This window comes from Bubalus kerabau, chromosome 1 (genome assembly GCF_029407905.1).
Source record: "Bubalus kerabau isolate K-KA32 ecotype Philippines breed swamp buffalo chromosome 1, PCC_UOA_SB_1v2, whole genome shotgun sequence".
NCBI classification, from domain to species: Eukaryota; Metazoa; Chordata; class Mammalia; order Artiodactyla; family Bovidae; genus Bubalus; species Bubalus kerabau.
In genome coordinates, this window is record NC_073624.1 from 33,160,953 (window position 1) to 33,176,527 (window position 15,575).

The window sequence follows — 15,575 nt, forward strand, 5'->3', positions numbered from 1 at the left end:
AAACAAGCACTAAACCATTTGTTCTGTTGCACTTATATAAAAATGAGACTCAGGAAAGACAGCATGCGAGGGCAAGAAATGGGTCTGTAGATACTTGAGATACTGCTGTATGAGAAAGTGTGCAATGATTTTCTCCAGGTCTTCACGAGGAAGTGTGGGAGGAGCAAGGCCTGCTACTCTCAATTTCGAGGCACCCTTTCCCATCCAGGAGTCGATTAGTTTTAGTGGCGTGAGCTTTTCATTCAGGTCCTCGGCCTGTTTCAGGATCTTAATAAGATCCCTGCAGTATGCAGTTACATTCTTTCTTTCAAATGCTGTAATGAAAGAGACATGGTTAAAGATGAATGAAATTTTGAAATTAGGGCAAAGATAGGCTGTCCTAAGTGGTTAGACTCGTTTAAAAAATAAGTCATCCAATGTGAGCCATCCTAAACACTGGTTTGTTCCTATGTTCTGAATTAAGACTTGCTCAAGTCTCTTTTCATTAGATTAAGCTATAGTCTCTCTAAGACACGAATTTAAATGATATACAAAAAATAATCTGTTTATTGGAAGGTCTTTGGAGATGCTCTCAGAACCAAAAGGTATCAGCCAGACATGATTATGACAAAGACTTAGAGGTGTTTACAGGAGGGTAAGTCTCTTCTACATATTTACCAGGTTTAGACTACCATATTTAGTCAGTCTGTTCTTCATTTCTTCATATTTAATGAAGCATGCTCATTAAGCAATATTCTGACAACCAGTGTGGCTTCCTAGGGACTCTAATTTCACAACAAGAATCTCCTGGACAGTTATTCCCATCTATTGACATGAGCACTCAGATGTATTTTTCAGACTCTTATTAATTTGGTCAGTATAAAACAGTCTAGTAAACACAAATAATTTTCTCTACCTGCAAAGTTAAAATTGTCGTGACCTTCCCCCACCAAGGCATCAGAACTCAGTAAGGAATGGGTTAGACTAGCTCATCAAACACTATGCATACGTAAATAATTTTTAAAAGTGAAAATACAGCACCAACACTACTAAACTAGTGTCTTACGAGTGATTGAGTATTATCTGGATCAAAAATGATACACTATAATCTCTATGTTGTACTAAATTTCTCTCTTCAGTCAGTGACTATAAAGTGTTAGAGATTATTATAAGACGTTAGCATTCTCATACATAAATAGTATTTCTAATCAGAGGGATTTTAAATGTTTCCCTTCATTTCTTAAAAATTTAACATCTCGGTGTAGCAATATAAAATACATGCATACACATAATAGCTTTTAAGTGTTACTACTCTCGAATCTGAGAAATTCTATTCACACCTTGCTGATTCTTTTAAATCCATTTTGAGAGTCTAATACTGCCCTCATGTAGTCCTAGTTATAAACATTAGCTTATAGAAATCTAAAAAGGACAACTCACACATCTCTTTACAGCAGTTATCACACATTTTGTTACATGCTTCTGGACTCCATACTTCATCAAAATGTTGAGCTATCAATACACGGCGACATCTGCAAACACATTAGAGATATGAATTATCCCTGTTTCAAAATACAGGGTTATATTCTGTTACTAGTTTCCTGTTGCTGCCATAACATTAACACAAACTTGGTGGCTTAAAACAACGCATATTTATAATCTTACATTTTTATAGGTTAGAAGGCTGACATGGGTCTCACTGGGTTAAAATCAATAAAAGCAAGGTGTTGACAGGGCTAGATTTCTCCGAGCGGTTCTAGGGAAGAATCTGTTTCCTTGCCCTTTCCAGACTCTAAAGACTGCCTGCACTCTTTGGCTCATGGCCCCCCTTCATCTATCTTCAAAGCTAACAATGGGTTAAGTTTTCACATCACTTTGACATCTTATTCCTCCTTCCACATTTAAGAACCCTTGTGATTATAGTGAGTCCACCCAAACAATTCAGGATTATCTCCCTATTTTAAGATCAGCTGACTACAACTTTAAATCCATTTGTAACTTTAACTCCCTTTTGCCATGTAAAGTAGCATACTCACAGGTTCCAGAGATTAAGATGTGGACATCTTTGGAAGACTACCACTATGCCCACCATATGTAATAGTTTTTTCCGTATGTTGTTAGTGTAAAAATAACTTCTATGCACTGGGAAACCAAAAGATTCGCATCACTAGCTTTATTACAATTTTCACTTTACTGCAGTGGTCTCAAACTGCAACTGCAATATCTCCAAGGTATACCTGTATTAGAGAATCCTCCTGAGAGCAAAGCAGTTTCCTGTACTTTATAGTATCATTTTGAGTCTAAGTCCCAAAATATGCTTCATGAGGGCCTATTGGATATCTAAGGACATTTTCATTTTCTCATTTTTTAAACTTACTGTAGCATTAATAGGAAAAAAATACCATTTTCTATCACTAATTACTGCTCACTTAAAAAATTTTGAGTCCTTATAATATGATGGGTAATAAGACTACAAAGATGACTAAGAGTAAAAATAGTAATTGTGAGGGAAGAATACAAATGCAAGATTGTTAAAATGCATTTGAAATTAAGATACCAAGTTACATCATCATGTATATAGAGAAATTGGTATATATAAACCTCATGGTAACCATAAACCAGAATTCTATTATAGAAACCCACACAATAAAGAAAAAGGAATTCAAACACTAAATTCATCAAACCACAAGAGTAAAAGAAGGAACAAAAAAGGTCTACAAAACCACCTCAAAACAATGAAATGGCAATAAGTACATACCTAATCAACAATTCCATTAACTTTAAATGGACTAAATGCTCCAACCAAAAGACATAAAGTGGCTGAATGGATACAAAATCAAGACCTGCATATATGCTGCCTACAAGAGACTCAGCTCTAAAGACACACATAGACTGAAAGTGAGTGGCTGGGGAAACATATTCCTTGCAAATGGAAATCATAAGAAAGCCAAGGTAGTAACACTCATGTCAGACAAAGAAAGTGAAAGTTGCACAATCATGTCTGACTCTCTGCAACTCCATGGACTATACAGTCCATGGAATTCTCCAGGCCAGAATACTGGAGTGGGTAGCCTTTCCCTTCTCCAGGGGATCTTCCCAACCCAGGGATCGAACCCAGGTCTCCAGCATTGCAGGCAGATTCTTTACCAACTGAGCTATAAGGGAAGCACCATATCAGACAAAATAAACTTTGAAACAAAGACTGTTTCAAGACACAAGAAGGACATTACATAATGATCAGGGGATCAATCCAAGAACATATAACTTTATATATATAGATATATATAGATATATATATACCTAACATAGAACCACCTAAATACATAAAACAAATATTAACAGACATAAAGGGAGAAACTGACTAACACAATAACAGCAAGGGTCTATAATATTCCATTTATATCAATAGATGACCGAGACAGAAAATCAATAAGGAAACACTGGCATTAAATGACACATTAGACCAGACTTGACATATATAGACCATTCTATTCAAAAATAGCAGAATATATTCTTTTCAAGTGCACAAGGAACATTAACATTCTCCAGGATAGATCACATGCTATGCCACAAAACAAGCCTTGGTAAAGTTAAGACAAGGAAATAATATCAAGCATCTTTTCCAACCACAACAGTATGAAACTAGAAATCAACTATAAGAAAAAACTGCAAAAAACTCAAAACATGCACAGGCGAAACCATAAACTACTAACCACCAATGAATCACTGAAGAAATCAAAGAACAATGCAAAAATACCTGGAGACAAAACAAAAACACAACAATTCAAAATCTAGGAATTTAGAAATAGAGTTCTAAGAGGGAAATTTATACCAACACAAGCTTACTTCAGGAAATAAGAAAAATCTCAAATAAACAAGCTAACCTTACACTTAAAGGAATTACAAAAAGAACAAACAAAAACAAGTTAGAAGAAGGAGTTAATAGAAGGAAGGAAAGAAACAAAGATCACAGCAGAATAAATCGAGAGTAAAAAAATAATGGTAAAGATCAATGAAACTAAGAGCTGGTTCTTGGCACAGAGTCTAAATCACTGGCCCACCAGGAAAGTCTCAAGATAAACAGAATTAATAAATCTTTATCCAGACCCATCAAGGAAAAAAGCCCAAGTCAGTTAAATCAAAAATGAAAAAGTTGCAACCTACACCAGAGAAATACGAAAGATCAAAGAGACTACTATGGACAAATATTTGCCAATAAAATGGATGACCTAGATGAAAAGGATGAATTCCTAGAAATGTACAATCTCCAAGACTGAACAAGGAAGAAATAAAAAATATGAACAGACCAATTACCAGTCATGAAACTGAATCAGTAATTTGAAAATTCCCAAGAAACAAAACTCCAAGAATAGATGGCTTCACAGGTGACTGCTACCAAACATTCAGAAAAAAGTTAACAGTTATCTTTCTTGAAGAAAGACAGAATAACTTTTTTCTTTTTCTCTTTTTAGACTTAAGATACTATATTTTTTATTGTTGTACAATTTTAAAGGTTACTTTCCATTTACAAGTATTACAAAATATTATCTATATTCCCTGTGTTGTACAATACATCCTTGAGCCTATCTTACACCCAAAAGTCTATACCTCCCACACTCCTACCTCCTCCCCCTGCTCTCATCACTGGTAACCACTAGTTTGTTCTCTGTATCTTAGAATGCTGCTACTGCTGCTGCTGCTGCTGCTAAGTCACTTCAGTCGTGTCCGACTCTGTGCGACCCCATAGACAGCAGCCCCCCAGGCTCCCCCGTCCCTGGGATTCTCCAGGCAAGAACACTGGAGTGGGTTGCCATTTCCTTCTCCAATGCATGAAAGTGAAAAGTGAAAGTGAAGTCGCTCAGTCGTGCCCAACTCTTCGCAACCCCATGGACTGCAGCCTACCAGGGTCCTCTGTCCATGGGATTTTCCAGGCAAGAGTACTGGAGTGGGATGCCATTGCCTTCTCCGTATCTTAGAATATATGTTCTTAAATCCAGGCATTCTGCAGGTTCATGTACTGGTTTCTACCCCTTCAGACATCTGCTTTTACTGATTTACACTTGATGTTTCACCAATGTATTTACTCACTTAAGTAAGGACCCAAGAAACGTCACATGCTTTCATGTTGTTTTTAATTGACATAAGTGACAAAAAAGTGTGTGGCTTACTTGTTTATGTTTTGACAGTAGGACACCATCTCATAAAGCTTTTGTTGTCCCACATTTTCCATCACCACCATTGAACTTATCCTGAATATATCTCCAAAGCCATAATACAAAATACAGTCTGCTTTCATGTCATCTCGACCTGCAGTGGGAAGCATCTTCAGATTGCATAGTTACTTTAAAAAGTCAAACATGCAAAAATAATAAATATAAAATCTGCTGGTGATATTTCAGTCTAAATATATCATATCTAGAAATTTCAGATAGAGATGTAAAAGTTAATTTGTAGCAGGTGTCCTCAGATTTTTTAAAATACGACTGAAGAGAACTATCAACAATCAGCTTTATTAGCTTAAAAACCTGTCCATAAATAATCCAGTTGTTCAAATTATAAACTTGAAACCACTAATTAAAAAACTCAGGAGACAAAGATGGATATCAAATTACCTTAGCAAATATAAGAAGAAATAATTCATTACATTCCAATAGAACATAAGGAAAATTTCTCCATAGGCAAATAAATATAAAACTTCAAAGGACTTTATTGTTTGTTATAAAAATACTAGCCAATAAAGAGTTAAAAATAGAGTAGTAATAAATATCACTTACAGTGTTTTTAAAGCTCTTTTAAAAACTTACTTCTGGGTATGAGTTATACATACCTGCTCGGCCACTCTCTTGGTAATAATTTTCCATAGATTTACTCATTGAATGATGAATAACAAACCTCACATCTGGCTTATCAATTCCCATACCAAATGCAACTGTTGCCACAACTACCTAAAATGTATTAACATTGTATATATTAATTAAGCTAAAATACATTTAAAGGTGAATTAGGTTTTGATTAAAGAGCTATTAGTTAACCTGAATTTCATTCGCTGACCATCTTCTATGAACCTTGGTCTTATCTTCTGGCTCCATATTGGCATGGTATGCACCTGCAGGAATCCCCAATTTCTGTAAACTAACTGTAACTTGCTCAGAGTCTTTCTGAGAAAAGCAATATATGATTCCTGCAATAAAGATGTCAAATGGTTAGATATATACAGCACACTCCTGGAAAATTTTTAACTCACACACTCAAGATACTGGTAATTACAATGCATGGGGAAAAAAAGAATTATGAAAAATTCCAAGGCCCTGAACACATACTGACTTTTCAGTATAACTCAAGATTTGATCAGCAACTTGCTCTAGAGCAGTAACGAGCCTGGAGCCACCAATTTAGGTTTCCATTATCTTAGTTCTCTCTCCAACTTTATCTTCCACTACACAGTATTTCTCAAACTGGTGCTTCATCCTCTAGAAGATGTAAACAAGTGTGCTGTGAAAAAAGAGTTCCATGCACAAATGAGTTTAGGAAGCACTGCATTGAACAAAATTAAACAGGGGTATCTATTTGCAAGGCTGGTTAGAAAGTCAAAGGTACTGAGATACCCTGTGACTCTGTGGGAAGAATAAATAACCTGCAGATTTTCTCAAACTTATTTGACCCTGGAACTCCTTTTACCCAGGGCACCCACTAATATCTCCTGGCAATCTACAGAATAGTTTTGAAATACAACTTTTATATCAATTCTTTGCTTTAGTAACACCTGTCTATGCATTAATCCTGGAACATGTTATACACAATCTCAACTCCATCTACACTCATTCAGCATTTACTTTTTATATTTCTTTACACAACTTTACACTACACTTAACTCATTCAGCATTTACTTTTTATATTTCTTTAATGTGTCCTTTATTATAAGAAAACTATATTTTATATCCCTATAGAACATCATTGCTTAGCCTTCAATCTTATACACAGTAGCTACTTAACTAAATATGTGCTATTGATAACATTATCATTAGGCCTATTCTAATACAATTAAGTGTAAATAAGCAAATCAGTTTCATGACTCTTACAATCTGTGTCATTAGCAAATGCCAACCCGATTTCTAAGACCACCAAGCAAATTAATTTTATCATGATATTTTTAAGTATGTTCTGCCATGCATTAATCTTTTTCCAGTGAACTGCTGTAGTATTTGTTACTTTTGTAAAGTGCTCAGTCTTTATAGGTGGTTTGTTTCTGTATTACCTGATTGCCCCTTGTACCTTCCATTAATGAGCTTTACAATGTCCTCAATAAAATCTTCAGTGTTTGAGGGCTTCTGCCGAACCTAAAAAAAGTTAACTTATTAAAAAGTAAATTAATAAGTGCCATTCGTGTGGTTATTTACTTACAACTTTCAAGGTGCCATTCTTTCTTGGACATGGTGTTTTCTCCTATCATTCTTTCATTCATTTCATCTGACCCTGTCACAACCCAGACTCTTCTTGATCCTTAATTTTTAATTCACCAGAGAAGAGGAGGCACAGCAGCAATGAATAACTTGTAAAGATGAAGACTTTATTTTCTGACCCTACTTTTGTAAAAACATAAACCATGGCACAAATAACTATTCAGTAAGAACTCAGAAAAATATTAAGTCTATCCTTGGAAATGGAAAGTAAAAACAGCTGTGAGGTTATTTAACTTTCCAGGTTATATACTAAATAAAATCTAAATAGGGAGTATTAGCAAATCTTTAAAGGTATAATAATTTTGCATTATTTCATAATTAATTTTATAGAGATGTCATTAGGGTCCTTGGTTATCTTTTTCATTTTTTTGGCTATGCCATGTCCCCTGAATTGGAAGCAGAGTCTTAACCACGGGACCATCAGGGAAGTCCCAGGCCCCTCAATCGATGCATACTTTCTCTCCATCCTTACACAAAACGTGTGTATGCAAATTTAACAAGGGAGTTTTTTCTACTTAACCAAGCAAAGGATTAAACAGCATAAGATATACGAATGAAGCATTCATGAATAAATCTGTTTATACTCATCCAATTTTTTAAAAACTTTTGAACATAACTATGACTCATGTAGGGAGAAGGCAATGGCAACCCACTCCAGTACTCTTGCCTGGAAAATCCCATGGATGGAGGGGCCTGGTGGGCTGCAGTCCATGGGGTCGCACAGAGTCGGACACAACTGAAGTGACTTAGCAGCAGCAGCAGCATGACTCATGTAAACAGACATAATGAAAAAGTAAACTTTGAAAAGACTCTGATGCTGGGAAAGATTGAGGGCAGGAGGAGAAGGGGACGACAGAGGATGAGATGGTTGGATGGCATCACAGACTCAATGGACATGAGTTTGTGTAGGCTCCAGGAGTTGGTGATGGACAGGGAGGCCTGGCATGCTGCATGGGGTTGCAAAGAGTCAGACACGACTGAGCGACTGAACTGAACTGAAACTCTCTGCTGAAATCCTTCACAAAATAAACTGACATAGAATTACATACCTCATAATAGAGATTTGGTCGATTAAAAGAAGCCGTGAAAGTAAAACATTTTTCAACACACAATATTTTCTGAGCATCCTTCAAAACGTGACTGGTCGCTGTTGCGGTCAGTCCAATTAGCGACGCATTAGGGAACTGCCGCTTCAAGATACCAAGAGCCTTATAATCTGGAAAAAAAAAAAAATACAGAGTAGCCCTCTTCCTATTCTTTCAGGAATTAAAAAAAGACCGATCTTTTAGGCAGATCATCAAGATCACTGTGAGTTTATTTCCACAGCCACCTGTATCTAATCTGCCACTGCAGCCTAGCCTTTGTGACAGATGGGCTTTACTCTGCTTTTATAACTGGTTCTTCAGAAACAAGCACTCTTGGCCACAGGTGGAATGCCCTGCAAAATGTCTCCAGGAAGCTAAGCACTGGTCTACACCTGCTGGACAGTGGATTCAAGAGATGGAGTGGAAGCAGCCACGGTGTTTGAATTATGGCAACGGATAAAAGATAAAAAGACCATTTGTCAAAACCCTTCTACCACAGACACCACCCAAGAGTGTTAAACTCAGACAAGAAAATGCTTGATTATTATAGAACCCACTTCAGGGAAACTGCTCTGGGCTCCTATTTATCCTATGCATCGAAATCACTAGCTATGTTGTCCTTGAGTACACCCTCAAGTAGTTCAACTATTTGAAGAAAAGTGAAGAACAAACGTTGAAGAAATGGCTCAATGTCAAGGTCAAAAAGGCTACTATAACAACAGGGAGGAGGAAGTTATCTGTTTGGAAAGTTATGAAAGCCCAGAGTCCAGAAATAAGCCCACATATATATAGTCAATAAATCGTCTACAAAGGAGCCAAGAATATATAATGGGGAAACAATAGTTTCTTCAATAAATGGTGTTGGGAACACTGGACAGATACATGCATAAAGAATAAAACTGGACCCTCATATGACACCATACACGAAAGTGAACTCTCAATGAATTACAGACTCGAATGTAAGATCTGGAACCATAAAACTCCTGGACAAAAACAAATGAGATAAGCTCCTTGACATCAGTCTTGGCAATGATTTCTTGAATCTGAGGCCAATAGCAAAAACAAAATGAAAAAAACAGGTGGGGTTGCTTCAAACTAAAATGCTTCTGTCCAGCAAAGGAAGCCATTAACATAATGAAAGGCAACCCAGGGAATGGGAAAAACATCTGCAAATCACGTATCTGATAAGAGGTTAGCTAATACACAAAATTGATAAAGAACTCATACAGCTCAACAGCAAAAAAAAAAAATTTGATTTTCAGATTTCTTTCCATAGAACAAGTTTGAGCAATCTGTTTTAGGCTAAGACTGTAGGATTATGCTGGTGGAGCAAAGAATAAGGTTACTAAAGTATACCACAGAACTATAACATTGAGGAGTTCATTGGGTGTAGATCCTGAAGTGAGTGCTGAAGATACCTAAAATGACGACTAAAAGAGACAACTTTGAAGCAGAAGCAAATTCCTCAACAGATATGAAGGAGAATCCAGAAATCAGTAAATCTTTATGGCTAAAGATGACAAAGTACAATATATACACATTTCAAAAGATAAAGGCAACTGGACTAATAAGCACTACTGTGGTGGGTTTGGATTAAAGAGATTAAAGATTCTGCCTCGGCTCCTCTTGTATTAAGGCAAGAAAAAAATAAGTAATGACTACCTAAGAGGATAATTTTAATGGAAGCAAGGATTTGCATCATGTAAAGCTGAATAAGAAAAGAGTCCCTAGCATCACAGAGTTTTCTAGGTAGAATATACATGTGTGTGTGCACTCTGTCATGTCTGACTCTTTGTGACTCCATAAACTGTAGCTCACCAGGCTCCACTGTCCACGGCATTCTCTAGGCAAGAATACTAAGTGGGTTGCCATGCCCTCCTCCAGGGATCCTCCCAACCCAGGGATCGAACCCGTGTCTCCTGCATTGGCAGGTGGGTTCTTTACCACTGCACCACCTGAGAAGCCCAGAACATACATACCAGGTCTGAAATCGTGCCCCCACTGACTACAGCAATGAACTTCATCTACAGCAATTCGGGTAAATCTCCTTGCTTCATAGGCTTTTTCTAGTCTTGACATAAACATTTTGCTTTTTGCAATTTTCTCTGGAGTCACATAAATTAGTTTTAGCTTGGAGTTTTTATTTACCATTTCAGCATGAACCCATTTCACATGCTCCTATTGAAAGGAAATATAGACACAATGATAGAACTAAGCCAGCAGAATGCAATACTCAGTGGTAAATGAAGATGCTCATTACTCAGAAGCAACAGCCTTGGGATACTATAGCAGCAGATGCTTACCTCATTAAAATTAAAATGATGTCCCAGTACTGAGCTTCATGGTAGCTGTGCTAATAGCATTTTAGTTATTTATTTACATTCAGACAGTTGATAAAAGAATCATCAATCTCATTTGACAAAAAAGAGAACACAAAAACGAATATGAAGACACTCCAAAAAGCATTTACTCCATGAAGGCATAATTCTAAATTTTTCACAATAAATGCCAAAATGTAAGCTAAATGCAGTAAGTATGGTGATAAAGACAGGTTTTATTCATTTTAATGTTATATTTGAAATCATTTCATAGATCTCATAGATCTGATTTCATAGAACAAAATTTATTCTTGATTAGATACTTTAATGATGTTATCAAATCTATTCATAATCTATTTAGGTTTTACAAAGTATCTGATTCCTTATATCAAGATTTTATAATTATGAATAATTAAAATGAGATTCTACATATTATGTATTATATATAATAAGAATACATCTTAAGAGGTAACAGCTATTTGGTTCTTAGTCCTGTTGTTTTCCATAATATTTAGTACATTGGATGTTGTATTTTTCCTTCTAATCTAATTAAGGATCAAAAGAAGTGGTGAATGTGATAGAAATAGAAACTCAAAATGCCTTCGTCATCCCAAGAAAGCAGTTTGTTAACTCCTCGAGATATTCCTAGTTTTGTTAAGAAATGGTGAAGTGTATTAAATATTTCAATTGGTCTATATGTCCCAGAAATTTTAGAGGAGCAAACATCTGAGCTATTGCCTGAGAAAAGGATGCTTAGTCACTCAGTCATGTCCAACTCTTTTCGATCCCTGTGGACTCTAGCCCGCCAGGATCCTCTGTCCATGGGATTTCCCAGGCAAGAATACTAGAGCGGGTTGCCATTTCCTCCTCCGGCGGATCTTCCCAAACCCAGTGGTGGAACCCCATGTCTCCTACATTGGCAGACAGATTCTTTACCACTGAGCCACCTACAATATGAACTGCATGGGTGCACTTACATGCAGATTTTTTTCAGTAGTAAAGACTACAGTACCACATGACCCACAGCTAGTTGAATCCCTGAATGTGGAAGGCTGACTGTAAGTTAAGCGCAGACTTTTGACTGTGTGGCCAGTTAGGGCCCCTAACCCTCACACTGTTCAAGGGTCAACTGTACTTTCCATTATTATTACTCTGTTTTTCAATTTTAAAAAAGTGCAGTATGAGAAGACAATGTTCTCCATAGATTCATTTTGTTGAGCTAGAAAGCACTTAAAATGACACAAGAGTTTAAATAAATTAAAACTATTTGGGAAAGACTAGAAGAACCAGAACTTCTTCAAGACGTGGCTGATTTCAGGTTTGGGAAGAAATACACAAAATAAGCATGACGTATCTTAGAAAAGAAACCAAAGACTCAAAAGCTAGGGGTTAGACGTAGGGGCCAAATTAAATAGACTCTCACTACCCAAACATGGGACTACTTCAACATTAAAAAAAAGAAGAATAACCACGGATGGAAAGACATCAACCATAGGTTTAAAATGATACTTGAAAAAAAAAAAAAAATGAATTTATTGACCACCTTTGGAGGATGCTGGAAAACCAACTCTTTCCATAATACTTGACATTTCATTTCCATAATGAAAACTGGTAAAGAAAGGGAAAGAACTTTCAATCGTCAAAGAATAAATAAGGAAAGGTCCTTTTCTACAGAAAAAGTCTAGCTAATTTAAGAAGTGAGAGTTAGAAATCATTTTATAACCCCCTAATTAAATAATGGTCTAAGGTTGGCAATTATTATCAGCAGTTGTAGCCTGCCAGGCTCCTCTGTCCATGGAATTCTCCCGGCAAGAATACTGGTGTGGATAGCCATTCCCTTCTCCAGGGGATATTCCCAAGCCAGGGATTGAACTGGGGTCTGCTGCACTGCAGGCAGATTCTTTACCATCTGAGCCATCAGGGAAGTCCCCAAAAAAGAGAAAGAACTTTCAATCTGCAAAGAGTTAGGGGAAAAGTTCTTTTTTACAGGAAAAATCTAGCTAATTTAAGAAGTGAGAATTAGAAATCACCATCTTATAACCCCATAATTAAATAACACTCTAAGGTAGGCAATTATTATCAGTAGCTACTAAAAGCCATTAAATGAAAAGCTGATCGAGAACTTGATAATTATAGAGCAGGCAGACATAAGGTGACCCCACTGATCAAACTAACATCACACACAAAAAAATAATAACCAGGTGTTAAATACCTCCTGAGTGATACCAGGAGTAAGTATACTCTTACAGAAAAAAAAAAAAAAAAAAAAAGCCCAAATTCAGTCAACTTTTAGACTAAAAGTAACAAGTGGAACAACATCACAAGGATACAATCAGGAAGACACGGAATATAGGAAACTTAAGGACCAAGAAAAAAAAAACAAAAAACAAAAACCTAAACGGTAATTTCACAGGAAACAAACAAGAAATAAAGGGAACCTATGGACATATCAACCAATACAGCATAATGCGTGAATCTGGACCATGATTTTAAACAGATAATAACATTTGATGAGACAGAAATCTGAGTATTTTTATTTAATGGTTTTAAAGAACTAATACTAAATTTTTGGATGTGATAATGGCATTTAGTTATATTTTTTAGTTATTTTTTTTTTTAATGTTAGAGATATATACTGAAGAAGTTACAACTGAAATGGTATGATGTCTGGGACTTGTCTCAACCAAATAAACCAAGGGTGGGCAGGGAGGGAAATTGGGAGTATACAGATGAAAAAAAACTAGCCATATGTTGATAACCATTAAAGCTACTTAACAGTTTTTATACTGCTCTATTTTTGTATATTTTAAAAATTTTTAATAATATGCTTTTTAAAAAAGAACACCTGGGAAATGCTTTATTGTACAGATAAAGGTAAGAGAGTCCTTTTCCAAACAAGAAATTCCACAAGGTTGGGTATCTTGTTTCTAATTCATTTTTTGTATTTAATTATATCCCATAATCAGAAATTCTTCCTCACTGTTTTAGAATGGATACTATGAAACAAGTCAGCAAACTTCCTGTAAAGTGCTAGACAGAAAACATTAGGTTTTGCAGCCCATATCACAACTACTCAACTCTGTCCTCATGTGTGAAAACAATCAGAGGCTACACATAAAAGAACCAGCATGGTTCCGTTCCAATAAAACTTTATTTATGGTCACTGAAATCTGAATCTCATATAATTTTCACACTTAACAAAATTTCACACTTTTAATTTTCACACTTCACTATTCTTTTGATTTTATTTTTTTGCCATGCCATACGGCATGCAGGGTCTTGGCACTGTTTCCTCATCTATTTGCCATGAAGCGATGGGACCAGATGCATGATCTTAGTTTTCTGGGTGTTGAGTTTTAAGCCATCTTTTTCACTCTCCTCTTTCACTTTCATCAAGAGGCTCTTTAGTTCTTTGCTTTCTGCCATAAGGGTGATGTCATCTGCATATCTGAGGTTATTGATATTTTCCCCTGCGATCTTGATTCCAGCTTGTGCTTCATCCAGCCCAGCGTTTCCCAAACCAGGGATCAAAACTGTGCCTTCTGCAGTGGAAGTGTAGAGTCTTAACCACTGGGACTGCCAAGAAAATTACACTGCTGATTTTTTTGTAACCATTTAAAACTATAGACTAATCTGAGCTCACACACCATACAAAATAAGCAGTGGGCTAGCCTGATCTATGAGTGGTGATTTTAGATTCCAACATAAAGTTACCAGTTTTTTCTTTTATAAGCAACTCAATTGTAGCTAAGGTTCCTACTTCACTGAAGAGTATAAATTAAAAATAAAATACAATAAAAGCCACAGGAGCATACCTTAGAACTAGAAGCATTTAACATGGTAGCTGAAATTCCTAATTGTTTCAAAACCATTAACTGGTCTTCCATAAGGGAGATCAGTGGGCAAATCACAAGGGTAAAACCTAAAAAAGAAAGAAATCCACCTTAAATTTCATACCACCACCAGAGTAAGTTTCAATTATTTACCTTCTTTACTGTAACTTGAGAAATCTGTATGCAGGTCAGGAAGGAACAGTTAGAACTAGACATGGAACAACAGGAGTTGTTCAAAATAGGAAAAGGAGTACATCAAGGCTGTTTATTGTTACCCTGCTTATTTAACTTATATGCAGAGTACATCATGGGAAACGCTGGGCTGGATGAAGCACAAGCTGGAATCAAGATCGCAGGGGAAAATATCAATAACCTCAGATATGCAGATGACATCACCCTTATGGCAGAAAGCAAAGAACTAAAGAGCCTCTTGATGAAAGTGAAAGAGGAGAGTGAAAAAGATGGCTTAAAACTCAACACCCAGAAAACTAAGATCATGCATCTGGTCCCATCGCTTCATGGCAAATAGATGAGGAAACAGTGTCAGACTTTATTTTGGGGGGCTCCAAAATCACTGCAGATGGTGATTGCCGCCATGAAATTAAAAGATGCTTGCCCCTTGGAAGAAAAGTTGTGACCAACCTAGACAGCATATTAAAAAGCAGAGACATTACTTTGCCAACAAAGGTCCATCTAGTCAAAGCTATGGTTTTTCCAGTAGTCATGTATGGATGTGAGAGTTGGGACTATAAAGAAAGCTGAGAGCTGAAGAACTGATGCTTTTGAACTGTGAGATTGGAGAAGACTCTTGAGAGTCTCTTTGACTGCAAGGAAATCCAACCAATCCATCTTGAAAGAAATCAGTCCTGAATATTCATTGGAAGGACTAATGTTGAAGCT

General features: G+C 36.4%; 1 protein-coding gene across 5 annotated transcripts in view; it reads right to left on the reverse strand.

Moving 5' to 3' along the window:
- Window positions 1–15,575, reverse strand: part of RECQL (RecQ like helicase) — a 32,557-nt gene that overhangs the window by 1,321 nt on the left and 15,661 nt on the right. For 4 of the 5 annotated variants that reach the window (XM_055571594.1, XM_055571601.1, XM_055571609.1 and 1 more), the window contains 9 exons: window positions 14,658–14,764; window positions 10,504–10,702; window positions 8,489–8,655; window positions 7,235–7,316; window positions 6,012–6,160; window positions 5,807–5,924; window positions 5,148–5,286; window positions 1,420–1,511; window positions 95–314 (listed from right to left, as the gene is read on the reverse strand). In XM_055571594.1, the coding sequence (XP_055427569.1) occupies window positions 95–314; window positions 1,420–1,511; window positions 5,148–5,286; window positions 5,807–5,924; window positions 6,012–6,160; window positions 7,235–7,316; window positions 8,489–8,655; window positions 10,504–10,702; window positions 14,658–14,764 (1,273 nt within the window). The remainder of the gene's footprint in view (window positions 1–94; window positions 315–1,419; window positions 1,512–5,147; window positions 5,287–5,806; window positions 5,925–6,011; window positions 6,161–7,234; window positions 7,317–8,488; window positions 8,656–10,503; window positions 10,703–14,657; window positions 14,765–15,575) is intronic. The other variant, XM_055571616.1, reaches the window with a different exon arrangement.